At 35.2% G+C, this 26508-nt stretch overlaps 4 protein-coding genes across 5 annotated transcripts; 1 reads left to right on the top strand and 3 right to left on the bottom strand.

Annotated features, from left to right (window-relative positions):
• Positions 1-2018: 2018 nt before the first annotated feature.
• LOC107021812 (protein STRUBBELIG-RECEPTOR FAMILY 7-like) lies at positions 2019-7509 on the top strand. Of its 2 annotated transcripts, none has more exons than XM_015222526.2 (16): positions 2019-2592; positions 2944-3079; positions 3205-3276; positions 3361-3426; positions 3533-3604; positions 3695-3766; positions 3997-4068; positions 4151-4216; positions 4320-4379; positions 4474-4763; positions 5491-5777; positions 5882-6147; positions 6359-6491; positions 6570-6706; positions 6794-6950; positions 7165-7509. In XM_015222526.2, exons 1-16 carry the CDS (start codon positions 2424-2426, stop codon positions 7270-7272), a joined length of 2163 nt encoding a protein of 720 aa, XP_015078012.1. In that variant the 5' UTR covers positions 2019-2423; the 3' UTR covers positions 7273-7509. The 2 variants fall into 2 exon arrangements, with proteins under 2 accessions (XP_015078012.1, XP_015078013.1); XM_015222527.2 differs by lacking the exon at positions 2019-2592 and adding an exon at positions 2716-2841.
• A 355-nt stretch (positions 7510-7864) lies between these two features.
• On the bottom strand, positions 7865-14818 carry LOC107023237 (26S proteasome regulatory subunit 7 homolog A-like). The gene is made up of 10 exons (XM_015223861.2): positions 14546-14818; positions 12351-12432; positions 12130-12221; positions 11973-12050; positions 11401-11462; positions 10788-10932; positions 10438-10656; positions 10179-10360; positions 9822-9997; positions 7865-8299 (listed from the first exon to the last, which is right to left on the bottom strand). The coding sequence occupies exons 1-10, from the start codon at positions 14639-14641 to the stop codon at positions 8142-8144; spliced, it is 1290 nt and encodes a 429-aa protein (XP_015079347.1). The 5' UTR covers positions 14642-14818; the 3' UTR covers positions 7865-8141.
• An 866-nt stretch (positions 14819-15684) lies between these two features.
• LOC107023238 lies at positions 15685-21614 on the bottom strand. Its single transcript, XM_015223862.2, has 8 exons — positions 21139-21614; positions 20975-21039; positions 20801-20899; positions 19478-19525; positions 17904-17973; positions 17667-17738; positions 16950-17081; positions 15685-16343 (listed from the first exon to the last, which is right to left on the bottom strand). Exons 1-8 carry the CDS (start codon positions 21337-21339, stop codon positions 16200-16202), a joined length of 831 nt encoding a protein of 276 aa, XP_015079348.1. The 5' UTR covers positions 21340-21614; the 3' UTR covers positions 15685-16199.
• An 842-nt stretch (positions 21615-22456) lies between these two features.
• On the bottom strand, positions 22457-26276 carry LOC107021718 (O-fucosyltransferase 36-like). Its single transcript, XM_015222423.2, has 3 exons — positions 24738-26276; positions 24413-24662; positions 22457-22998 (listed from the first exon to the last, which is right to left on the bottom strand). The coding sequence occupies exons 1-3, from the start codon at positions 26003-26005 to the stop codon at positions 22822-22824; spliced, it is 1695 nt and encodes a 564-aa protein (XP_015077909.1). The 5' UTR covers positions 26006-26276; the 3' UTR covers positions 22457-22821.
• Positions 26277-26508: the final 232 nt, after the last annotated feature.

Raw genomic sequence — 26508 nt, 5'->3', positions numbered from 1 at the left:
TGAGATAAAGAATAATGAAATTACGTGTAGGATAGTAGAAAACTATTTTTTCAAAAAAAGAAAAAACAGAGACACAAAAGGTAAAATAGAGAATTTTAGGAAAATAATATATTATAATAATAGTGATGAGAGATGATGAAATTAATTAAAAATATATTTTTAATTTTCAGAAATTTTTATGACAATAAATTAAATGAGATAATTGAGATAAAAAATATTGAAAAGAAAAATTGTAAGATAGTAACCTAAAAGGTAAGATGAGAGAATATAAGGAAAACAATAAATTATAATAAGATGAGAGATGAAGAGTAATAAATTGTAGTAGTAATGATAAGGAGAGATATAAAAGTTATTTTAATTACCCCCCTCCCCCCACCAATTAGTATATTTTAGAGATAAACAACAACTAAAAAATTAATAAAAAAGATAATGATAATTCTGGCCAAAGTAAGGCCCCACGTCCTATTTTTATTATCCAGCTTTATATATGATATATTTTTCTCATTAAATTAAAATAAAGAATTAATTAAAAAAATGCATAATACTTAGAATTAATTTTTTTGATTTTAATATTTAAAAATATTTTGTTTCATCTTTGAATAAAATATTCTTGACAATTATCGTAGAGTTGTACCTCGAAAATATTTATATTATCAAATATTCAGAAGCAGATTATTCACGTAATTCACCACCGCGCGAAGCGCGGATAATTTACCTAGTTTAATATAAATTTGTACCCATATCGAAAGAGCCCAAATTGAAGTTTCATTAATTTACTATTTTTAGATATAAAAACGTATCCAATAAATTTAATATAAATTTGTACGATTTAATAGAAATATAATAGGTAGAAATTTGACTATTTTGTTCAAATTGAAATGAAATTTGTACTATATATGTTATTGTTCATTTAACATCACTGAGATAAAAACAATACTCTAATAATATGCTCATTAGATCATGAGATACTTTTAAATTTTTCACTTTGTTACACTTTTCAAAAAAAATTTCAATTCATATTCTAAATATTTTCTTTTAAATAACGTGAGTTTGAAGACAATAAAAAAATACACAAATCTTATTAGAACTATTATTAAAAGTAACGCAAATCTTAAAAAAAATAGAGTGTAAATAAATTTTATTTTATCTTATATCTTATAATATAAGAACAATTTTTTTGATAAAAAATTCAGCATGTCAAATAAATGTGGATATAAAATAGAAAATAAAAATATCGATCAGCTAATAATATGATTTCTTATTTTTTTCGTTACCTTTTACTGCATTGTTTCACTTTTAATACAATATTTTAATTTATTAAATTGAATTTAACGTAGACCCCATAATTTCTCTTCAATTCCCACCCAAACTTTACATTCTCTCTCCTTTTGGTTTCATTTTTCACCTTAACTAACAGGTTGGGCCCAAATAATCCACATGTCAAAAAGTTAACAAATTATCATATGAGTTTTGTTGGTTGTACTTCGCTCAAAATAAAATTTTTCTACTTTAGATTGTTACTTTATCGATCCACTGTTATCTGTTATGATTTTATTTTTTAGAGTCAAATTATAAGAACTTTGATTAATATTTTAAGATATAATTTTTCATCATATTGATATGCAAAAAGTTATAATTTATAGTATTTTTCATATAGTTTTTAAATATCTAATTTTTTTTGTTTAAAATATCGAATTAATTTAATTGGCCAAATTATAATTGATGACATGGTCGAATTATAATTGACCACGTGTCACAACTGATTTTTTCAAAATCACTTAAAAAAAATAATGACATGAATGAGTTTTTTCTTGAACAATAATAGTATAAATAAGCCTGAAAATTCAATAACATATTTGAGTCTTTTTCTTTTAAAAAATTATATATTTTTTTGAAATGAACTAAAATAAAAAATAATACAAACAAATTGAAACGAACATGTTAAATTCTGAACTAAACCCACACCCCCACCTTGTGGGGCAACCCGTTACCCGTAACTCTCTCCCTCCCTCACGTTTCCATTTTCAGCTATCACTCCTTCTTCCCTCTTCTCCCCGGCACCAACTTTATCGTGCATGCAAATTATCAACGTTTTAATTCTCTTCCGCATTAACATTAACTATATATAAATTTCCAGTTCCTTTTAACTATTTCGATCCGCCATTAATCTAATTCTTCAGTCAGCTTTACTGACCATATATATATATATACACATATTTGGATCATCCATCGGTATAATTGATTATATACAAGAGGATTTCGCAGATCGTCCATATCTTTATCCTATTAAGTTATCAAGAGGATTACTCTTTTTTTATTCGAGTTCAGAGACATAGACGAATTTAGAATATAAATTTGATGGATCAACTTTTTTAAGTTATGACTATTGAATCCATCTGATCACATTATGAGTCCGAAATTTAATGCTATATTACTATTTGATAAAATCCGCATTAAAATATTGGGTTCAGTTGAACGCGATTAGGAGGAGGAGAAGGTGGGGCAGGATGAGCTTGGTGGTAAAGGTGGCCCTACTCTTCTTCATTTTTAATAGCTGTAGCTTCATCAATGCAGACACAGATCCATCCGACGGTCAGCTTAATTCTACTTGGTGTACTGCTTTTTTTTTCCGGTGTTCGATATCTGCTTTGTTGTCTTCCATTAATTCGGAATCATTATCGGGGGAAGCAATTCCTACCTGTAATTTTTCATTCTTAAAGCTCACCTTTTTACAACTAAGCTGGGTTGCTAATTTTCACTAGAAAGCCCGTCGATTAGCCAAAGAGTTCACAGCATGCAAAAAATAAAAATCATAGTAGTAAAATTTAGTAACAAAATAATGTAGAGTTTTTTTTGTTTTTTTTTTTGGGGTTGTTCTTAGTATGTCTACGTATTTGTATGTTCTCAATAATTTCGTTTGTGGTGTTCAACTTTGATTATCAGGTTCTGCCCTGAGAGTGATGTATAGCTCCCTAAATTCACCGGGGCAGCTTACGAAATGGAGCTCATCAGAAGGTGGTGATCCTTGTGGAGAATCCTGGAAAGGCATTACTTGCTCGGGCAATAGAGTAACTGAAATGTAATTATGTTCTCTTCGCCATCCTTCTATAGTTTTTCGATATAGACGTTATTTTTTTATTACTTCTCGTTAGTTAATTGATTTGGAAATTGCTGATTTTCACTTTTCGTTTCATTTTCCTTCAGCCAGATATCCGGTTTAGGACTATCCGGATCAATGGGATACCAACTAACGAGTTTAACATCTGTAACCAACTTGTAAGATGATCGATGGCTTCAATTACTATTTTGTTACTTCGTTCTGTTATTTGTATTTACATCGTAAAATGTTGTAATTTGCAGTGACTTAAGCAACAATAATCTCGGAAACCAGATACCTTACCAGCTTCCTCCAAATGTAAAGAGACTGTATGTGTTTTTATACCTAATTTCTTCTTTCTTTGCTCAATTCCAGGATCTAGTGTTTTAAAAAAGTTACTTACATAATCATTCTGTCATTTGCCTCGTATTGCAGTAACCTTGCTGGTAATGGTTTTACCGGTGTCCTACCTTATTCCGTTTCACAAATAACTTCCCTTCAATACTTGTAAGTTCATTTTTAAAATTATTTTTCCTTGTACAGTGTTATTACACTCGTTGTTCTGATTTTCTCTCCGTTGTATGTGCCTGATTGTAGAAATGTCAGTCATAATCAAATTCAAGGAGAACTAAATGACATGTTTGGATCACTTTCTTCTCTCAACACATTGTAAGGCCTTCTTTCAATTTGTCCCGTCTCTTTTTCAGATCGTTGTTATCCTGTTATGACTAAGATTTCGAAGTATGTTGTGCTATTCTCGGTAGATAAATAGAGTATCCATTCACTTTATCATGTGAAATTTTGTCACCGAGTGAAATCATCTTTTGTTCTTCTTGGTTGATTACATTATGTTTTATCTCTTGTTGCTTACTTTTGATTGTTTACAACTTATCCTCCAGGGATATCTCTTTCAATTCAATGACCGGTAAACTTCCTCAAAGCTTTAAGTCACTGACTAGCATGAAGAAAATGTAAGACGTGTATCTTTTAATTCATTATTGTACTGTATTGGTCGAGTTCCATTGAACTTTCTAGTATTATTGTGTTGTGCAGCTACCTTCAGAACAACCAGTTCACTGGAAACATTGATGTCCTCGCCAATCTTCCTCTTGACGATCTGTGAGTTATGCAACATCTTTGTGTGTGTGAATGTTATCGATCTCTGAATGTTCCATTTCAAGGCTTTCTCAGTTACTATATTGTTGATTCCTTTATGCTTTAGGAATATTGAAAACAATCAGTTTACTGGTGGGATTCCTGAGAAGTTTAAAAAGATAATGCAGTGAGTGTTTCAGTTTGAAAATTATTTTCTCATCTTTGAAAATTTGTAGAAAATAACTTTATAACTGAATTTGTAACTTGTGATACAATTGTAGAAAATCTACCAGTAACACAGGGAGTTCAGAGCCTGCAACCCCTGCGAATAAATCCACTCAAAGTCACAAATCAGGAGGCAATGGCAATCCTTCCAGCGGTGGAGGTAAAAGTGATAGTGGTGAGAAATCTGGTATTAGTGGTGGAGGCGTTGCAGGCATAGTGATATCAGTTTCAGTGGTTGGAGCAGTTGCAGTAATCTGTATTATCAAGAAAAGACGCAGGAAGTCGTCAACAGACATAGAAAAACTTGACGTTCAGCCATTTGTTCCTGAGTCACATGAAGTACAAGGTATATAATCTATTGACTTCTTTTTTGGGTCAGTTGAGAAACATAGCTGGTTACTTTATTGATATTTACTTCAATATCTCAACATATATACACTCTTATGGTGGATATGATCCTTTCTTGCCATGTTATCTTATTTGAAATATAGAACTGAATTTATTGTGGTACACAAAAGAGAGCCTTGGCGTAACTGGTAAAGTTACTTCCATGTGACCAGGTTCAAGCTGTGGAAACAACCTCTTGCAGAAATGCAGGGTAAGGTTGCATACAATAGACCGTTGTGGTTTCACCCTTCCATGTACCCCGCATATAGCGGGAGCTTCACCAGGCTGTCCTATTGCAAATGTAGTTCTGTTTATATAAACACACTTTTAACTGTGGATGCAAGTTCCTGCAAAGGTACTGAATCACCTCAGGTGAATTTTGGAAAATTAGTTTTCCTTTTGAACTCATCATCCTTCATTTCATGTTCAAGTGACCATGTCTATAATGATGAATTATATTTCCCTTTTGCAGCTTCATCTGCAACTTGGTATCTCATACATCTTAAGCCTTACCTCAATCGTTTTAAGTTCTGTGGCGTCATTCCATCAGAGTTCCAGCTAACATTTGCCCTTTTCTAGTTACTAGTATTATTGTTTTTTAATCTTGTGTTAGTTTCTGAATTTTTTAATCTTGTGTTAGTTTTTTAATCCTGTATTTTTCTATTCATCACCTATTTTGGCTGCAGATACGAAACTCAGTCAAGCTCCATCCATAGCAAGCATGGAAGCTATTGAAACTCCCACTGTAGTGTCTCTAAGACCTCCACCTATTAATACTCATAAATCCATTGGTGGAGATGAAATTTCAGAAACACTCATTGTTCCACAGAAGAAAACTCGTACAGCTGAAAGAAAAGTTGTGCAATTTTCAATTGAAGACGTACAGATTGCTACTGACAGCTTCAGTATAGAAAATCTTATTGGTGATGGATCTATTGGAAGTGTATATCGAGCTCACTTTGACAGTGGCAAAGTAATATCTTTAGTTCTATTTGTCGTTTAAACTATTTCTTGTCGCAGCTAACATTCCCTATGCTGATGTCAGTGATTCTGATTGTTTAAGTTCCTATTCCATAGGTTCTCGCTGTCAAGAAACTTTATTCATCTGAGCTCCGGAATCCTGAAGATTTTCTAAAGATGATTCCTGAAATATCCCAGCTGGATCATCCAAATGTAACAGAACTAATTGGTTATTGCTCAGAAGATGAGCAGCACCTGCTGGTTTATGAATTCCACAGAAATGGTTCTCTGCATGATTTTCTGCATCAGATGGTTGAAGACAACTCGCAACTAACATGGGATAGCAGAGTTCAGATTGCACTTGGCACAGCAAGAGCACTAGAGTGAGTTTCATAATTTACAAAATTACTTTCATTAGGCATCACATAAGATTTTGATTAGGCATCATATTATTTAAAGTTGTAGAACACCGCGTATGCTGGCGTTCCACTTCATCAAATCAGAATAAATTTTCTATTTTTGGTGGCGACCTCTCCAATTCTTATGAGTAAATTTATTCTAGTAGCTAAAATCTAAGCTTCCTTTAATTTGCAGGTATCTACATGAAGCTTGTTCTCCATCTCTAGTTCATAAAAATATAAAATCTGAAAATATTTTACTTGATGCTGATCTCAATCCTCATCTATCAGACAGTGGGTTAGCAAACCTTATGGCTGATGTAGATCAGGTAACACTTATTAAATTTGTTCACATCAGTAACTTCTAAATGGCTTCAACTTGGACCCTTTATTTTTGCTCCCTATAGGGATTGAACCATAATATAGAGTCTGGATATGGCGCACCGGAGGCTGCTATATCTGGAAAGTGTACTACCAAGAGTGATGTATACAGCTTTGGAGTTGTTATGTTGGAACTTTGTACTGGTCGAAAACCTTTCGATAGGTAAATGTTGATTTAATGATTTTGAAACCAAAATCTGTTTAAGACAAATAATAATAATATATGTGTGTTTTTCTCTTCTCCACTCAGCACAAGACCAAGATCTGAACAGTCTTTAGTTAGATGGGCAACCCCTCAGCTTCATGATATTGATGCCCTGGAAAAGATGGTTGATCCATCTCTCTCTGGATTATATTCTGTCAAATCTCTTTCCCGGTTTGCTGATGTTATTGCTCTCTGTGTTCAGGTAATGCTCTCGTTGTCTCAGTTCATGTGACTAGACACGAGGTTTAAGATAGAAATAAAACCATTCGGAATATGTGGTCTTAAACCTAGAGTAAAATGAGAAGTAGTTCGTTCCTTTTATGCTGAAAGCTGCTACATGCCATGTGTTCAATTTTCAACAAAATACTCCCCTATATCGCGCTCACTATCTCGATGGTTTGTATATGTTGTGTCAGCTTGAGCCTGAGTTCCGGCCACCTATGTCTGAAGTGGTTCAAGTATTAGTCCGGCTAGTGCAACGAGCAAATATGAGCAAGAGGTTACACAATAATGATCAGGACTGAAGAGATGTACTCAAGACCTGCTGATTGTTACAAACAAATGGTTCTCTTGAACTGTTTGCTGCTATGGGACATCCTCTGATGCTGGTCAGCCCAGCAATTTCTTCGGTGCAGTTGTATTTGATTAAATACCATATGCTAAAATATAATATTCTTCACAATATATATATACATAAATTATGTATACTTGCACAGAACCTCGTTAACACATACATGACTGTTACAAGATGTTAGCAACGACAGGTTAATTGCCTTCTGACAGATAAACATAGCATGACTCTTGAAAAAGAGGCTCTTAACTGCATGTTATTTATACTACTTCAAAAACTACCAGTTCTGTATCTATCTTCCGTTCTTTCATGCTACGCAATTACGACACTACTAAGAATGCATAAGAAACTTTAAGCGTCTAACTGAGTGAACACCTGGGAAAATAGTGTTGCTTGCAATATTGATGAAGGCAAACACAAGATCAAAAGAAATAAGGCAGATTAGGACACAGCTATCGCTTGCTGTTAGTACGACAATAAGAGTGCTACTTTGCCAATCAGATACCTACCTTGACAAACACAAGCGCTGACAGCAGAAACCGACATAACAAGAATGAAATTGAATTAAAATAAGTAAAGAGGGAAAGCTATCTTAGATTTTAACTCAAAACACCAAGTCATCAGGCATTACAACGCAGAAGTTGGTCCTGCATCTTTGTTGGCAGCAAACAGGAGCACTAAAGATGAACAAACAGGTAATAAAATCTTAGTGGACAGCATGAATCATCAAATTGAGTACACGGGGTAACTAAATGGCAAATAGCAATGTCACTTCATTCCTGCCAATGCTTGATTGTTTGTACCAAAGAAAATGTAGTCCAACTAATTGTAGACCATATACTTCGGTGTTGCACTGAATTTCTGATATCCCTTAATGACCTTGTTGACGGCATCCAGAAAGTCTTTCTCTGTAACAGTTTTCCTCCTTGCTCGAATAGCATACATTCCAGCCTCCGTGCACACACTTCTTATATCAGCTCCTGGAATAAACCAAATCAATGAAAAGGTCAAAAGTAAGCCCCTAGACTGTCGTATTTGTACATCTCATTACTACAATATTTTGAAAATTTAAGTGATGCATATAGGTGAAATTATATTTGTTCAAAATATATACAAGTGAACTCATCACTTCTCTTTACATGAAAGTAAACCTTCTCTAGACCTCCATAAGTGCCATAAAGTCGGAAAAGCAGCTAACTTATTGCCAAATTCACTCTTTAAATGCATCAAACTCAATTAGAATATCAACCTCTTCCAAAATTCTCCTCTAGGTCCAGCAACCTTAACCTTGGCTTTTAACTGGTCAATGGACAAGCTCAAGGAGATCTCATTCTGTAAATACTCACCTTATATTTGTTCAAAAATATATACAAGTGAACTCATCACTTCTCTTTACATGAAAGTAAACTTTCTCTAGACCTCCATAAATGCCACAAGGTCGGAAAAGCAGCTAACTTATTGCCAAATTCACTCTTTAAATGCATCAAACTCAATTAAAATATCAACCTCTTCCAAAATTCTCCTCTAGGTCCAGCAACCTTAACCTTGGCTTTTAACTGGTCAATGGACAAGCTCAAGGAGATCTCATTCTGTAAATACTCACCTTACAATTCCTATTGATATAAGTTGCGGGAAAAAATCCTATTAATATAAACCCAATCCAACATTGTGCGTACCAAACCAAGTTATCTAAGTCCTCCGACCACAGTATGTATGAACAACACCAACAAGGCAACAACAGCATACCCAGTGTAGTCTTACAAAGTGGAGTTTGGGAGAGTTAGTGTAAACAAACCTTATCCTACCTCAGAGTTAAGGGTACTATTTGGGATAGACCCTTGGCTCAAGGACACCACATTATGTATGTAAACCCCATTATTCATTTCAACAGAACAGTTCAAGATTACATTAATGGACTGCCCAAGAACACTTGGAAGGTTTATTTGTGGAAATTTTTTACATATTCAAGTTCTATCAAGAACATGAAAGTTGAAACAAAGGTAAGTTAATCCAGAATGTAACAAGAAAATTTGGAATGCGAGTAATAATGAGTCTTTGCTGTTGTACTTTTGCACAAAATACAAGCTCAGGTACCCAAGCAACTCTTGATTGAAACTACCAAAGGACTATACTCCATTATTCCTTCCTCTCAGTTTGCCTCAGCACGACAATTAAGACGAAAGGTTTCATTTGTACATTGTGTTGTTTTCAATGAGGAAACTTGTAAATAGAATCGAAAAGTTGCCAAATTATGTTTGGTAAATAATACATCAGGGTGTGAATTTAAATTCTTGGAAGTTATGAAAGCATGTAGAACTTCCCCTTCTAGAAAATCATTATACATTTTGGGCAGACTTAAAAGGGAGGGCATTATAATTAGGAGAAAGAGCTCTTTAATAGAACATTATGCACAAGATCAAATACAAAATTGATGTTTAATATGCAACTTCTGAGGCAATATACATGAATTATTCTATTATATGGCAATGCATATGAGATTACCTGTAGAGTTTGGACAGAGACGTGCCAAAAGTTCAAATCGAATATCGCGCTCACAATTCATTGTCCGTGTATGAATCTTAAATATCTGGGTCCTACTCTCTAGATCAGGTAGACCAAACTCAACTTTGCGATCCAAACGTCCAGGACGTAGCAATGCTGGATCAAGTGTATCAGGCCTGCAAACAAAATAAAATACATTACAGTAGTTAGTCACCTAATACAATAGCCATGGATAACCCCCAGTTTGAAGAACTCAGTTATCAAGCTGCAAAAAAATCACCAAAAGTTATCCCAGCTAACACAACCCACAAGAGAGACTACTGGGACAAAAAGCTAAAACAAAGAGAGAACACTAACCTATTGGTGGCCATGAGAACCTTTATATTCCCCCGAGCATCAAATCCATCTAGTTGGTTCACAATTTCAAGCATGGTACGCTGAACCTCATTGTCTCCACCTACACCATCATCAAATCGTGCACCTCCAATGGCGTCTACTTCATCGAAAAAAACAATGCACGCCTTCTTAGAGCGCGCCATCTGCCATACTTAAACGCTAGTCAGCAATCAAACTAAAACAACTTGCTAAGGAAGTTAACAACACGGTTACTTCTGACCTGGAACAGTTCACGAACCATCCTAGCTCCCTCACCAACATATTTCTGAACAAGCTCACTGCCAATAACACGAATAAAGCATGCATCTGTTCGATTTGCCACTGCTCTAGCAAGCAGTGTTTTCCCAGTACCAGGAGGCCCATAGCAGAGAACACCCTTTGGGGGATCAATTCCAAGTTTCACAAACTTTTCAGGGTGAAGCATGGGCAACTCAACAACCTGTATTTAAAAGCAAAGGTTTCATTATGCAGGCAAACATACCAATCAAGTTATATAATACCGTGAATTTTAAACAGAACAAGGTCAGAGCTTGACAGACAATAAATAAAATAGTATACAATCATGAATACCTCTCGCATCTTTTCAATCTGTTCCTTGCATCCACCAACATCATTATATGTCACATCAGGCTTTTCCTCAACAGTCATCATGGTAACACTAGGATCAATTTTGGGAGGCAAAGGAATTTGAATCTGATATTTATTCCGGTCAACCCTGCAACAACAACAATATGGTCAGAGAGACTGACAATATTTGGTAAAGCAGAAGCCTTGGCTAGTTCATTACTGTTATATACAAAACTACCTATAAAGCATGAAGGCCGAATACTAGGTATCCCCAATACTGAAAGAAATCTAAGCAATACAACTCCATCCACAAGGACATGAAATGAATATTCCACATAATCATCCCCAATAAAGCAATCGATAACTAGTATGTTCAAATCCTCACAAGTTCTCAGTAAGATCACTATGTTCTAGGAGATCCTTATGTTGCAGTAACCCACTTCCTTTGACAAACTCACACTTGTGCATCATGACATATGACTCTAAAATACAGCTACCAGAAGACAATACAGTTACACAGTTAATTTCCTTTGCTTTAGAATACCACTTCAGGAGATTTGTTCCTTTTGGGATGTATGAGTCTATTGAGAGAGAGAAAGGGAGAATAAGAATATACCCGACTCGCATGCCTTCTTCTATATCAGTTGGTGAAACTTTGTCACCTAATCCAACAACAAACTGCGGGAATAATATGAGCATAGTCAAATAAAAGGGTGATCAGAGTCCTTTCATTAAAGAGTGAATCCAAAAGAAAATGTTGCAAACTTCTGTGATAACTAAAAACATATACCCAACCCCAAAGAAGGGTAAAACCTTTCAGGCTGAAGATATAATAACCCTTAAAAGATCCCTAATCAAAAAACACATGGAAACTGTCCATAATATCAATATATTTTTTTGGAAGATGGATTGAAAAAAACAAATGTTTTACTACTATCATGATAACAGGAATTTTCACATGCTTAAATTGAACCTCAAAATTATCAAAGCTTCACATCGTCTTATGTCTTGTGAAGGAAAAAACATTGCATCCGTTATTGCTCAGATATAGATTTTGATTCTCCAGTTTTAACAGTAAACCTGGCCTCACAGGCACCCTCCTTCGAGATACCCATACATTCACCAATACAGGTGTTACTAGAAGATAGAACAGAACAAAATACTATGTTGGATAGACATGATGCATACCTTTGCAATTTGCTTGACGTTTATCACGTATTTTGCATCTTCAGTGTTGGGGCTAATTATCTTTGTACACCTAGCAACCTGCTCCAAAAAAATTCAATTAATACTTCAATGTACCTGAGTAATAAAAAAGCATAGATCTGTATTCAATGAAACACACCTGAAGAGGTTGCTCCTCCTGCATCATCTGTTTATCAGAAACCAGATCCCATTGACTTGGTGCAGCTAACCCAGTGTCAGACTCCTTAATACCTATGGTAAAATTATTTAAGATGTAGTTCACAAGAATGTGCAACAAAGAAACACAAGGTCTGAATAGAACAAAATGAAGTCCCATTACATAATCAAATACAAAATCAACAAGAGACATAACAAACATACCGCATAAATCATTTATCTTTTTGGCCATATCCTTGATTTCCTTTTCGGCTTTCTTTATGCTGGTCGAATAAGGTCCCAGACCCTGCAAAAATCATTATATTTTGTTGATAGGTAGTGAGAATAATTTATAAATTGTGAACTTTCACTGAGCCAGCACTACTAAATATAATTACAAGTTCGGCAATTCCCAAATATCTTGCAATTCATCTACATCATGTACTTCATGTAGAAGGATCATTGTACCAAAAGGCTAGCAAGGAGGAGGGATGTGTGACTTAGGCCTAGAGCAACACATGTGCACCTCTCACTGACTCAATCTTACAACTGAATAGTTTCTCAAAAAAAGAAAAAACATAAATATGCATATTTCTTCTAATTTTTTACCCTCGTAACCTAGTTCAAGTAGCAAAGATGGAGGAACTTGTGACTTAGGCAAGAGGTTTGAGCCCTGCGCTTTACCAATTAAGCCTGGTATTTTCATTGGAGAAGAGTACAAGGGCAGGTCATTATCACCAAGCTTCCAAGGTAACAATTGGTCTTAAAGGGTTGACTCCGAAAAGATTTTTCATTCATCAAAAAAATTGTATTTAATTTTTAATTATAATGAGAGCACAATTGACCAAGGTAACTTATCCGTGCTTCACAGGAGAGCCTCAATACCCTAGAGTGACCTAAACCTACCGAGCTCCAGGCATTAGCTCAAAATAACAGATGGGGAATCAACTAAAACAGTGAAGGAGCTTATGTAGAGAATAAGAGCTCCCACTAGAAGTACAAAACCAGAAAGCAACATATAAGGAACAAAAAGATCACATGGACCACCAAATTTGACAAGAATGGTTCAGATACAATTGTAACTCATACTTGCAGATATATATCTCTGAGTATTCATTCCTAAAAGTGAATTGAGAACTTGAATTTAACTTTGTTGAAATCAAGCCACAAAATACATATTAGAAAGCACAAAATCAAAAGCAAAAAGAGTAAATGCAACATAAGTAATATAACAGATCCTCTCAGACCATACAAAAGTTATATTTTATGCTATGAGCAACTCTGGTCACAAGTCTCATAAGGGATTCAACAGTTCCATGGCTGCATATTCAGTCAATAACACGTGACTACTCAAATGCTTGTTAGAAAGGCGGCAAGGGATGAACAAAAACCCCTATGTTGACACTCCAAAAACTTTAGAGGCCGTTACTAGATAGACCAGAGCTACACCCAGGGGGGGAAATTATTTCCCACTAAAGAACGCACCTAGATTTCTCCCTATGAATCCGTCTTAGTTCCGATAATTGAATTATCCATAGATATATGCTCCCTAAACCAATTCACTTGAGTGAGACATAAGAGAGTGGAATTCCCTGATAAGCTGTATTAAAGTAAGTTCAAGCTAAGCTCTTGTTTCTAAAGGCGAGACAATAATCATTCATGCATTCTAAGTCAATAGTGAATTGTTCCAATATCCATATTTTCTTTTTAAATAGATTAAAATAGAAAGGCCGCCCCCTCGGGACTACCAGTAGCTTCGGTTGTTGATGCAAGAAGACTGAGGAGGCGCTGGAGTGAAGGATTCCGGGGCTGGGATCACGAACGGGAATCTAAATAGAAAAGAAGGCTAAGGTCGAGATAGTCTTGGCTAAGCAATTCATCTACCTTCCCTGACTGGGTCTTTGATTTCAGGCCCTTTTGAGGAGGGTATCTTTTTGGTTAATATCAGCCCGGCTCGCATGGACCCCTTTAATAATAGGCTAAGAAAGTCATCAGTTCGAATCCGAGGAAGGTCTTAGAAGGAGGACATGCTCAATGTCTTCATAAAAATGGCGCTAGGGGGGAAAGGATTACAAGGTGGGTAGTGGAACCCTCAACAACAGGGTGAAGGACGCGGTAGTCAGATAGTCAACCAACTGAGCTACTATTCCCCTAAACATTGATAACCTAAAAAAGCTTTTAAGCATAATGAAGATGAGAGATGCTTCTAGCTGCACGCATCCACACCTACAAACATCCACCTAAATTCAAATTCGAACCCACTTAGTTATAAAACGAAAGATAATATAAAAAATTACATTTCTACAACGTTCTGTACCATCTCAGTTAATGAAAAATTAACAGTTCAAAATGAATTCAAAAGCAGCAGATAGAGACAATAAGTAAAAATTAGGGTTAAATATTCGGGGAAGAAACAGTACATAAGTTTTGAGTAGAGCAATATCATCTTCATCAAGTGGCGGTGGGTTCTTCTCGTCCTTGATCTCATCTTCGATATCGGCGGCTGCAGGTGCCATGGATTCTTCAGATGCGTTCGTTCTTCTCACAAATCGAAAAGAAAAAAAAGATCTGTATTTCGAAAAATTTCTTGAGAAAGAAGCAGCAAGGGAAGTATAAAGAACAATGAGATCTATTTCGCTTTTATAAAACCCGGTACATGTGGTTGTTCGGGCGGATATATCCAAATCGGCCCGGTTACTTTTTGTGGCCATATAGTAAAAGATTTAAAACAAGGTACAACTGCACAAATAGCCATATTAGGGTTCCTATTTTGCCCAAAAAAAAAAAAGTTCCAAAATTTAGCCACCTAAAAATTAACTGCAGACATGTGGATTTGAAGTTGAAATCACGGTGTGAAGTTTCTAACTTAGACCCAACTCCCAAGGGTTTAAAGTTTTGATTTTGAATTCGTTGAGTTATTAGATGTCTAAAATTCAAGAGTATTGAAATTTATTTACGATTACGAGTTAAATTTATAATCTTGATACCTATAAAGAATAAGATTAGTTTTGAAGTTTGATTTCTAATTTATACAACTGTTGTGAAAAAAACAGTACTGGTCTAAAATTTGTATACGCTAACTAAATTTTTTGTAAGTCACTAAAAAGTCAATTATTAAAACAAGGTAAATTTACAAGTGAGTACTTGGTGCCTTTCTTTCTAAAGAGGAGGAGTAAATTACTTAGACAGCCAAACGTTTTTAGAACGATTTTGCTTGTCTTGATATTTGTTGGCTGATATAGCAAAATGTTGTTATAACATGGATTTTGATTTCAAAGAAAAAACTTGATTGTTATAATAAGATGTTTACGAGGATAGTTGTTATGAAAGAGAACTGGTTGTACTTAGTTGAAGTTCCTAATCCTCCCTCTTTCAAGTTTTGGATTTGAAAATTGGGAACAACACTGGACTAGTTTTGAACCATAAGCATTAACCTATTCCTCTGTTCAAAACTATGTACCTTCTGCTTCCTTTCTGCAGCGAACAAAATAAGATATCTTACGAGACAAAGTCTAAAAGATGCTCAAGCATTCACATTTGGTATAGTTTCATGCACATCTGAAGTCTGAACTTGAAAACTATCAATTACATCCAACAAACACAGTCGAGTGTCTATACGCTCTAATACAGCTTTGGTTTATATGAAGCCACAATTTTGAAACAAAGCTTCTTCACCACTAAAACAAAATGAAGAGTTATAGCTTTCAAGTTCACTGCACTAAGCTATAATTCGAGGAAGATATTATTGCAGGAAATGTCATAACTGAATCAAAGAAACCTACAGGTAACATGTATGTTAGTGAACAGTGGATGCAGATCCTAATATTTGTCTTGCCGATTCCCAAGATATGTAACAACTCACAAGGGAACAAATGTAATGAACCAGGGCAGCTTCCCAGCATCTATAGAAAATACAGAAGAAAAACATTTTGAGTACTCCTGAAGTAGTTGTGAAGATTAATATGAATCTCTTGGTTCCCCATAGTCTTGTAGGGGTCGGGAAGCTGCTAAAATTCTCATGACCAGTTCTTTCAAGATTGATATGGAATGACTTGCGGCACTGGGAAAAGTCAGCTACAGTGAGTGCTTGTATTTGATAACATCAACTGTGTTCAAGTTAAATCGCTGGCAGATATCAGATATGGTCGACTCACTTAAACCATCATTAGATTCTCCAGATTGAATAAGCTTTTGAAGGTCTTCTGATGCCAATAATACCTGCGAATACCACCAAGTGCAAGACTCCAGTTAATATGGATTACACAAGCCAAAAACACCATAAACAAACCAATGACTCCAACCATTAGCTACAAGATGATCCATCAATACATGCTTTGCAAACACGGTAGCAAGTATAGAACGATATGTGTCACAGAATAGAACAACGCAATAAGCAGAACGAGAGACAGAGAGAGAGAGAAATGATGCCTAGACTGAAACACTACTAATTTGATGATGGAGATGCCTAGACTGAAACACTACTAATTTGATGATGCAGAAAAACAATGCATGGATCTGCCTAACTTTTTTTACATGCATCTATCTAAATAAAGGTATACATGCAGAATTAAGGAACAATCATACTACCATTATGTCCAACAAGAGGGTGACTAAAGAAAAACTCCTGAAAATGAAGCAGCAAATAAAGGAAGACGAGAAAATTTTGGTGATTGTCCTAAGTGGGTTCCATAAAGACGGACAAATTAGAATACGATGTAGAAAAGATTAATGATGCATGCATCCACCTGCAGAAAGGAAGCAGAAACAAAGGAAGACTAGAAAATTTTAATAATAGTCTCAGCTAAATTCCAAGTGATATTCTACCCATGGTGGACTAATGCAGTTGTTCGTTCTCTGAGTGTCATCTTTTACATTTGTACTCTTGTCTGTTGTTCCCTTATCTGACTGCTGTTGATGGGAGCTGTTTGTTAGTAACCGAAGAAGATTTTCACTTCCCTGAAGATCCAAAAAACATAAAGGTAATTAGCAACCTAAACACAGCAGGAGCTCTTACAAAGAGAAGATGAAATACCGAAGCAACATTGTAAATACAAAAATCAATAACAAGACTGTCTTGTAAGCTATAAGCACATATCAATTTTCTTTTTATTTTTTGATGAAGCAAGCACATATCGAATTTTGGGGGCACACATTAAACATCTAGTACCTTTCAGTTTTATTTTTATTTGTATAGTGTCGGCCTGGGATAAATTTCAAATGGGGAATAACATGGTCTATGAGGATCATATAGCTGACTCCCGCTTGTTTGTAACTGAGAGCACAATTGTTCATATAGAACACATTAAACTTCGCGGCTAAATGATTTGAAGAGTGGAAGGATGGGGAAGAAATGTGACTGGACAAATACACAGAGTATGAAACGGAATGACATGGACTCTATAATTGTGATCCCAGTATATGAGAGCATGCATGTGTCCATATGTCTAGTTTTGCTACCAAAGAGAGAAACTATTTACATCTTTCCACTATAAAGGCATGCGGCAATTCTCAACATTTTAATCAGTTCAAAATATTAATCACCTGAAGAGCTCTCCAGTGAGAGTACGTCCGAAATAAGACCCAAAAGAAAGGTATATTAGGCAAGGGTAGCACCTGCATGACATGAAAATAAATTGAGAAAAGCAAGAGAATCACAACACTAAAAATCAAGAGGATCACATAAAAAGAGGCGAAAGTAAGAAAATGGTACATCTCAATATGATCAGAAAGAGAAAACTAAATATAACACTTGACATTTCATAAATAGTGTATCAATACCATGAAAAATGATGACAGTGGAAGCAATGCAGCTGAGCCATACAAGTACTTCTTGTGGATGATAGATCCCCTGGTAATAAAATCATTCATTAATATGAAATGTACAGGAGGAAAGAGCTTTTGAATAATGTTATATTATTAAAACACCAAGCAACATAGGAAACAATCATCCTTAAAATAGCAAAATACTCGTTCAGGGTTCAAAAGGAGAAAAGTTGACTGAGTGACTTTGGTCAATGTTAAAAGGATTTGTTCGATCGTCCCTTGGCATAACTTCAATTAGATTCAAGTCAATGATAGTCATTAAGAAAACAGATAGTCATTTATGATATTCATGCCCTAGTGACACTAGGAAGCTCTTTTCTGCAGAATAAAATGCATTGTCAAGGATTCGTATCTCAAATAGTGAGATAAGATTCAGGATCTATTTTGAGATATAGAATCCAGATTCACACAACAAAATAAGAGCTACACATGTTTGCTGGCAGGAGGCTGAATCTGCTCACATTATTGTTCATATCCAAATCTGAGATGAAAGGAAGTGCCTAAAAGCACTTTCTAACCATCTGACAAGGGAAAATGATTTTGCCTGGCCACCAGAATTAAATTATCGTGTGTTATTTTATATCCATCTTCATTTGTCCTAGTAGATTATGAATGCACAAAACTCTAACCTTAATTAGAATATGTTCTTCCATAGCAGAAAGAGATTTTAAATCCCCCAACCAAGTGTGGTCGGGATATTAACTCTTTAGCTGACTTTCAAGCATCTGGTTTTTCTGCATTTGAATATTTACTAGAAAAGTTGCAGTAGTGCAGAAACCACCACATAGAAAGAAAGGCAACTTATAGGAAAACATATGAGTAAACAGAATAGGCTTAAAGAATTGTTTACTGGAAAAAACATACAGAAAAAGGATGATCACAAATGGAAGATCAAAACTAAATTGTTAATTATTGGCAGTGGTGACACAGAGCAAAGCATCTAGGAGGAATTCTCAAAAAAAAAAGTTGAAAAGGTAAAATATAATAGAAATCAAAGAAGGAAGATTATATTGAAGTATTAATAACAAAGATAGCGAATCATAATTTTGAAGTTGAACTTGACTTCTTGGATTTTGTTAAGAGAGGTAAGGAGTAGCTTTATTGGTATTAATTATTAAGTGTGTCAAACATTTGGGAAGGCCCATAGTGCAAAGTGGATCAGATAAATTGGAATAGGAGGATTAAAGTTGTTTTCTTTTCTAAGTGGACAATCATGATCTTACGGTTCATAGCTTATCGGCTTCTCAAGCCCGTTATTATAAATGGTAGAAAACAATGGTAAATCTTCTGTTACATGGGATAGATGCCAGCCAAGACAAGAATTCCAGAAACAAGAGATACATGCCTTAGGTTTAAAATATATGACATCCTAACTAAAATTAGAAACTTTTATAGAGTGGTTAAGAAATCACTAAAGAGGAAGAAATATGCAACGAATTGCAGGACTACAAGACCTCATGAGAAAGTGAAAATATGATGTTTTAAAAAGAAATAAAAAACACTAAATAAATAAGCATTGTATACCCTACCTCGAGGCGATATGACGTAGCCTCCGCCGAACAAGCTGTCCATTTAAACTGTGCAGAAAAAAAAGACTAGATTGGTATAGACAGCCAGATAACATACAATCTAAAGGTAGAGGTGCTCATGTAATGTGCCTTTCCCCTTTCTTTTCTTTTAATCACATGTACACTCAGAGCCAAAAAGGTAAAACATGGTACATAAACTGAAGAAATTCAAACGACCCTATGGATAGAAAATGTAAAGGATCTTTTGAATGTGCATAGAAATTTATTCTTTTTAAAAAAGCTTTTCTCCTGGATAAGAAGTGCACCTTGACATCAACTTATCAAAGTCCAAACAGAGATATTGAAGCCAAATTAATTGTTTCCAATTTTATTCAGCAAAAGCACGTGAAACCATTGTTTTCTCTAAGCAACTCTGATTCTATAAATCCATGACATGTCATGAGAACTTGGAAATAATATTACATTATCTGACTGTATGACTTACTTAGAGATATTGAAGCGAAATTAATTGTTTCCAATTTTATTCAGCAAACTCACGTGAAGCCATTGCTTTCTCTGAGCAACTCTGATTCTATAAAGCCATGACATGTCGTGAGAACTTGCGAATTAGATCACATTCATCTGACTGTATGACTTACTCTAAATCCATGAATCTTTGATTCTCATAACTGATGAAAACTACCATTTTCATTTTCTGCTGATCCACTTCGACCAATTAGACTGTTAAACTTTTACCAGCTCTTGTCAAGCTTAGATGAGTTAAAATTATTTGTCTAATAACTTTTTTCTTAAAAAGGTGGATCTCTATCAAACATTTGTTTAAAATCATGTATCAACACCACGTTTTTGTACACTCATCAGTTCATAAAATAGGATCTATAATCATTCAGATTTGTACAACTGGAAGGAACGCTTGCATTACACAGAAACAATCCTGCAGCACATATATCAATCTCAATGATGTAGAGAGGTAGGTTGGTAGGATGTATTAGTCATAATACTATCTAATCCTTTGTTTGATAAGATTTCCAGCCTATGTGTATTAGTTATACACTTTATTCAGTATTAGTTATACACTTTATTCAGTATTATAAACTTAATACTACATAGAAAATCATGGTATTCGCAATATAAGAACTATTAATACATGGATAGGCATGGTTAAAGACAAAAGTGCCCTTAATACACCAAACCAAACACTGAATAACAAAATAATTCCACCATAACTGATCACAGCATTACTAATACAGGATATCCTGTATTATTCTCATACTTTAGCAAATACCTCTGAAAGACGAAAAGAGAGAGAGAAGGGGTCCATACCTTGAGGGATAGGTGATGTCGACACGTGTTACCTCCTTAGAAATGGATTTCAAAAAGATCTCCGAAGGCTTAACACGAGAAAGAAGCGTTAACCCCAGCCTAACATCACAATTCGCTAATTAGTTTCATTATCATTAGCTACATTGTAGTACTCCAAGAATAACTAAAGATTACCCGTGAATTCTGTTCTTTATACTTCCTGCAGGCGCTTTTTCCAAACTAGTCCAAGCATTGTTCATCTGATTATAATAACAAACATAACAACAATTCCTCATTCCATTACCTCAATATTAGAACGTAAATTCAACCAAAACACAAAAAAAAAATTGAAAAAAAACCTTATCAGAGGCGAAATCAACGACGACTTCAATATTCGCGCCGGGTGAATCACGACTAGATTTAGAGGAAATCCTCTTCCAGAGGTCTTTCAATGTAGAAGGAGCACTAGAAGATTGAGCTTCAGATTGCGATGCTTCAATCGATCGACTGAAACACCAATTCCTTCCCCTGATTGGAAACACTACCAATCTAGCCTTCATGATTCGTTTTCAGTGCACAAATTTCAGCAAAATGGAGATGAAGATTGTTCGATTCAGAAGAAGCGTGAAGATTGATTTGAGGGAAATGAAGGCGGTGAGAGTAGTAGTAAGGAGCTGAAAAAACTGCCAAAGTTGTAACCGTTTTTGGAGAAATGAAAAGCACGCCGAAAGTGAATGAATGAAGCTGAAATATAAATGAAGGAATGAAGCAGCGGCCGCACAGACCATTCACCAGACCTAAGGGTCGATTTTGTTCATCGGAAGGTTCGGCAGGTTATTTTTAACGAATTAATTATTATTTTTATTACTTTATGGTTATGTATAATTAAAATATTTTATTGGAATTCGTGTCAATGGTATTGTTTTCTGGAAAAGAGGGTACGATTTGATTAATTTTTGAGTTTTAAACGTTATTTATCTGTTATAACAATTGATAAAATTTACTAGTATAGAGTTGGAATAACATTCAATGAAAATATTTTTTCCTTTATAATATTCTACGGTATAACTAACAGAATCTATAATTAAATATATAAAGTAAATAATAAATATTATGAAAATCTCACTTCAAAGTTTGTAGTATAGTAGCTTATAAGCTAGAATCATCGCCGATCGATTGTGTATGCATTTTATTGCTATATTTAGAATTTAAAATTTAAATAATCGCCAAAAATGAACTAGTATTGAGTAATACATTTTGGATATCATGTTACACTCCTTTTTAACAAAATGTACCTCAAAGGTCAAAGTGTCAATGTTCAAAATTTCTAATAGTTACTATTCAATGTTTAACATATTATATAGTACTATATAATTTGATATACATTTCATTCAAAAGAGATTTCAATTATTTTTAAAGAAATAATGATTTAATTGGTTCAATTATTTTTAAATTTTAATTTGTAGAATAAAGATAATAATTTCAGAATATTCATAAAATTATTTTATCTTGTATTTGTAAGGACTAAGGAGTACTCCATATTAAGTCCCAAAATTATTTTATCATTACCGTTTTAATATAAATAATAAAATAATTCCATAAGGTATCCCACTTGGAAAAATAATCATCTTTCTACATTTGGAAATACTTCAATTTAAATTTATATCTTATCATATATTTCAAATCACCAAAAGAAGACCTGGATTTGTAGCCAATTTTTCACAAAAAGGAAAAATTAACCACTTGGTTAAATATTTTAAAGGATTGAACATGTGAGGTAATGTTAAGTATCTGGATTTTGTACACTGGTAAACTATAAATGCATAAGATCAAACTAAACCAATCCATCTCAACTAATAAAGCAGCATGGCTAGACTAATGTAAATACACTAGATCACATATCAAAAGAATCAAGGGCAATATGCCTTTTGGGGTAATTAACTCAGGCATGATAACTTGTTAAGAAGACCTCCTAAATCTTCCAGCTTCAGTAGCAGAATGTGAAACCTGATGACAAGAAAATCTCAACAACTAATCGGGGTTCATTCATCGTCTGCAATGAAATTGGGAACTTCACCCCGGCATAAATACTCATCACAAAGTGATGATGTTCCCCAGGCCTTCCTAAGACGTAAGATATCTTCCGTGAAAGTAGAGCCCATTGATCCAATAAAGACTTCAGATATAGCACAAATGGTCTTGTCCAGCATTGCTTCCACCTTCACGAAGATTATAAAAACAAATAAGGGAATGCAACAAGAAAAGCAAAAAGGGAATGTTCTAATAGCTTATGACCCTCTGTTAATATTTACAACAATATTTGTCAAGGTATTGTCTGCTTTGTCCTCTGACCTCTCTGGCCTCTCAACTCAAGGCTTTTGTGAGTCACTGTTCTGTCCCTTTGCATTTTAACTCAAAAGGCATCTCAACAGCTAAATCCTAATCTCGTTCTTATATGACTATACTAACTCTTTCCTCCAATTCTAATGTGAGATTTTCCCAAAGCAAGTTCCACAGCACATCCAATCAACACGACAAATTTCACAGCGAAGGAGGTGTAACAGCAAGCTGGCTCGGATATAACCTGTCATTGCCCAATCTCAATTGTCAACTTTAGCCCAATCGCCTGCCGCCACAAAGCTTGGGCCTCACGATTTTGTCTACTTAGACTTTGACCCAAAAGGCACCTCGATTGTTGAATCATGACCTCGCTCTCATATTACCCAAACATTTTCCTCCGGTTTCAATTAAAACCCTTTTCAAGTTCAACCGCTAACAGTCCGTAGGGTAAAACATATTTGGAACTGCTGTAGGATCCAAGGAATAAAGTTGAATGAATCATCTCCGTTTAGTTCTGATTTGGAGGTAAAATTGAGCCTTTTAAAGGATGTTCAGTCTATTAAAATTTTATTTTACTAACATAAACGACCTAGTTAAAACAACTTACCTATTTATATAATACTACTTGGGTCCCAATTCAAATGACCTAGCTTCCTTTCTCGTCCATCACACAGTTCTATCTTTTTCCAAAAATTAAATTCCTTTCTTTTAAAGGTGGCACAAAGTGACAATTCTACTTCCATTTAATAGAACAGGGAAGAGGGAGCTAAGTAACCATGAATGGACAGTGAACTACGGAAGCAACCATTACAATGAGAAGGGTAGGATGGCTAGCAAATAAATGGAATCAAAAGAATCAGATTGGGTCTACTCTCATTTTTGGATTGATTAGTGTATGACTTACTTGAAACTTACTTTCACCTTCTAGATTTTAGCTAAACCCAAAGTACCAACGAAACTAACTTGATCTGTCTAAAGTTGAAGCGAATGCAATTGCAATGTGGAATTGATCAATCATTTTCCAATTTTAGGCTGAAAACAACTCAAGAAAATTAGATCAAACTCACTGTAGCCTTCCCTATGTTTAATAGGATGTCTATTTAACTTCAATCAAGACCAAGGTCGATTCGAATGAGTCAATTTGCTACTTGATAAATAAGATAAAGATAAAAGGCTGGGTCCAGATATTAAAGTGATCAACTGGTTTTCTCCAGCAATTGATATATAAACTGGTATCAGTATTTTGCATGAATATCAATCAGATGCATTTCCAGGGGCTAGACTCTAACTCACCTGCCGATCTCCTTCGAGGCCATGTCTGTACAATAAAGCATCCCATTTCTCAGCTGAATTCTGAGCAGGCCTTCTAACAAGTGGCACAGTTTTGCCATTGACAACAACTAGTGATTGAAGTATACCAGTTTCACTTTCTGCAGCATCTGTGGAAAGATAAATTACTGGGGCAGTGGCCCTTTCAACCACACGATTAATACAATCTGCAGCTTGAGGAACAGGGTAGAAGCAACTAGGTTTTTTGGCATTGCTGTCAAATAGATAAGTAAAGTCAAAAGCAAGGAACTATGTCACAATAAATCACACATATGAGAAACAAACATACCAGAACTTTAAGAAACCATGTCTGCGGAAATGAAGAGCAATAAAGTTCTTTCCCAAGAAAGTTTGGATGAAACGTTGGGCAGTGAGCAATATAAGACGACTTGGTTCAACGAGTGTCTTGCATTTGTGCGAAATGGGGCCACCAGGTTGCATTACCCATTTCTTTTCCACATTGGCAAAAAATACATCACCAATAGCAATAACAGCATCATCCAAAGAGAACTTTGACATAATGTCTTGAACAGTCCTTGGCTTCGGGTTCTTAATATCCTCATCCCAAGCAGCTTCGAGCTTATTCATGGAAACCCCTAATGACTTCAACTTCTTAAGATGCTCGTCATCCAGAAAACAAGGCTGTGGTTGAGAGAAATAGCAAACGAACTTATCTATGTGCATATGACCCTTTTGACTTTTTGCAAATTCCTCAAAAGTTACAACCACTTTCCTCCCCAAGCATTTGTTGATATGATCAATATCTAACACTCGACGAAATTCATAATCTACTCGTGAGCTAGGAATGATCATAATCCGGTTAAGCAGAGCAGCAAAAAACATATGCTTTTCCAAACAAATTAAATGGTTTGACATCTGTCCTGATGCACATATTGCAAACAGATACTTATCCGACCTCGGTTTCCACTCAATTGTTCTCCTGTCAGATAATTTATAATCCATCTTCCTACACCTATGCAAACCACTATAATCGTCCAGACTAGGATCGGTAGCATTATCGGATGCATTTAACAAGTTATTTAATTGATGAGACGACAAGAGTGCTTGCTGAATTTGCTTATTCAGTGAAATCTGACTGATCAAATCCAATTTCAATTCTTCAGAAAGCACAGAAGAAAATAAGGACGTTGAAACAAAATTACTATTGTTAGCGGCAGTAGCATTCAAGGAATTATCAATCAGTGTGTTGTTCCACAGCTTGAAGAGCCCTAATTGTTGCTGTCTAAGCAGAGACAGAGCCCGCAATTCGGACTCTAGCATAAGATTGACGGAGTCATTATTCATTACGCCGGTTTTAGAGACGTTATTAACGCTGGTGCTGAAGCGAAGGATGATTAAGAAGACAGCAAAAATAATTGTTGAGAAACAGCAGCACTTACTGCAGCTGGGATCGGAGGGGCGAGTATTCGCAATTTCGTCGTCAATTTGAAATGCCGTACGCTCCGGGAATTCGGAAAGGCTGTTTCCGTGTTGTCTCTGCGCGATCAGGTTCTCTTGATCCTCTTCTTCGTTGGAGGGATCTCTCTCCATCATCATGACGGGAAATCAAATGCGCATTGGCAATTTTCAAGAATTTTCCTTGACAATCCTGCCGTACAGGAACAGTGCCCAAGTGTGTATCTAACAGTTGTAGCAGCTTTTCGGTGGAACTGAGACTGCCGGAATGTGATCGGAGAAGAAGAAGAGGGAGTCGGAGCAACGTGTGTGTGTGGTTAGGGGTGCAAGTGTAAAGTGAACAATAGACATCTCCGTGATTCGTGAAGCTAGGAGGTGGTGTTTGGTTACCAGTCGTTTGGTTCATGCAATTAATATTCCACTAAAAATCAAACTTCACTAACAAATATATATTTACACACACTTTGATATTTACACATTTTATTATTTTCCATTTTTTTATTTCTATATTGTCTAATTTATCCATTTTTGATTTAATAACAATATATTCATATGTATAGTATATTGTATTTATTTTTAAATAACAACAATATATTCATTTTTCCAATAGTGTTGTCCATATGCTAATTGTCATACTTTACCTT

This window comes from Solanum pennellii, chromosome 6 (genome assembly GCF_001406875.1).
Source record: "Solanum pennellii chromosome 6, SPENNV200".
Lineage (NCBI taxonomy): Eukaryota > Viridiplantae > Streptophyta > Magnoliopsida > Solanales > Solanaceae > Solanum > Solanum pennellii.
The sequence above is the reverse complement of the archived record's forward strand: the minus strand, read 5'-3'. Positions and strand labels throughout refer to the sequence as shown.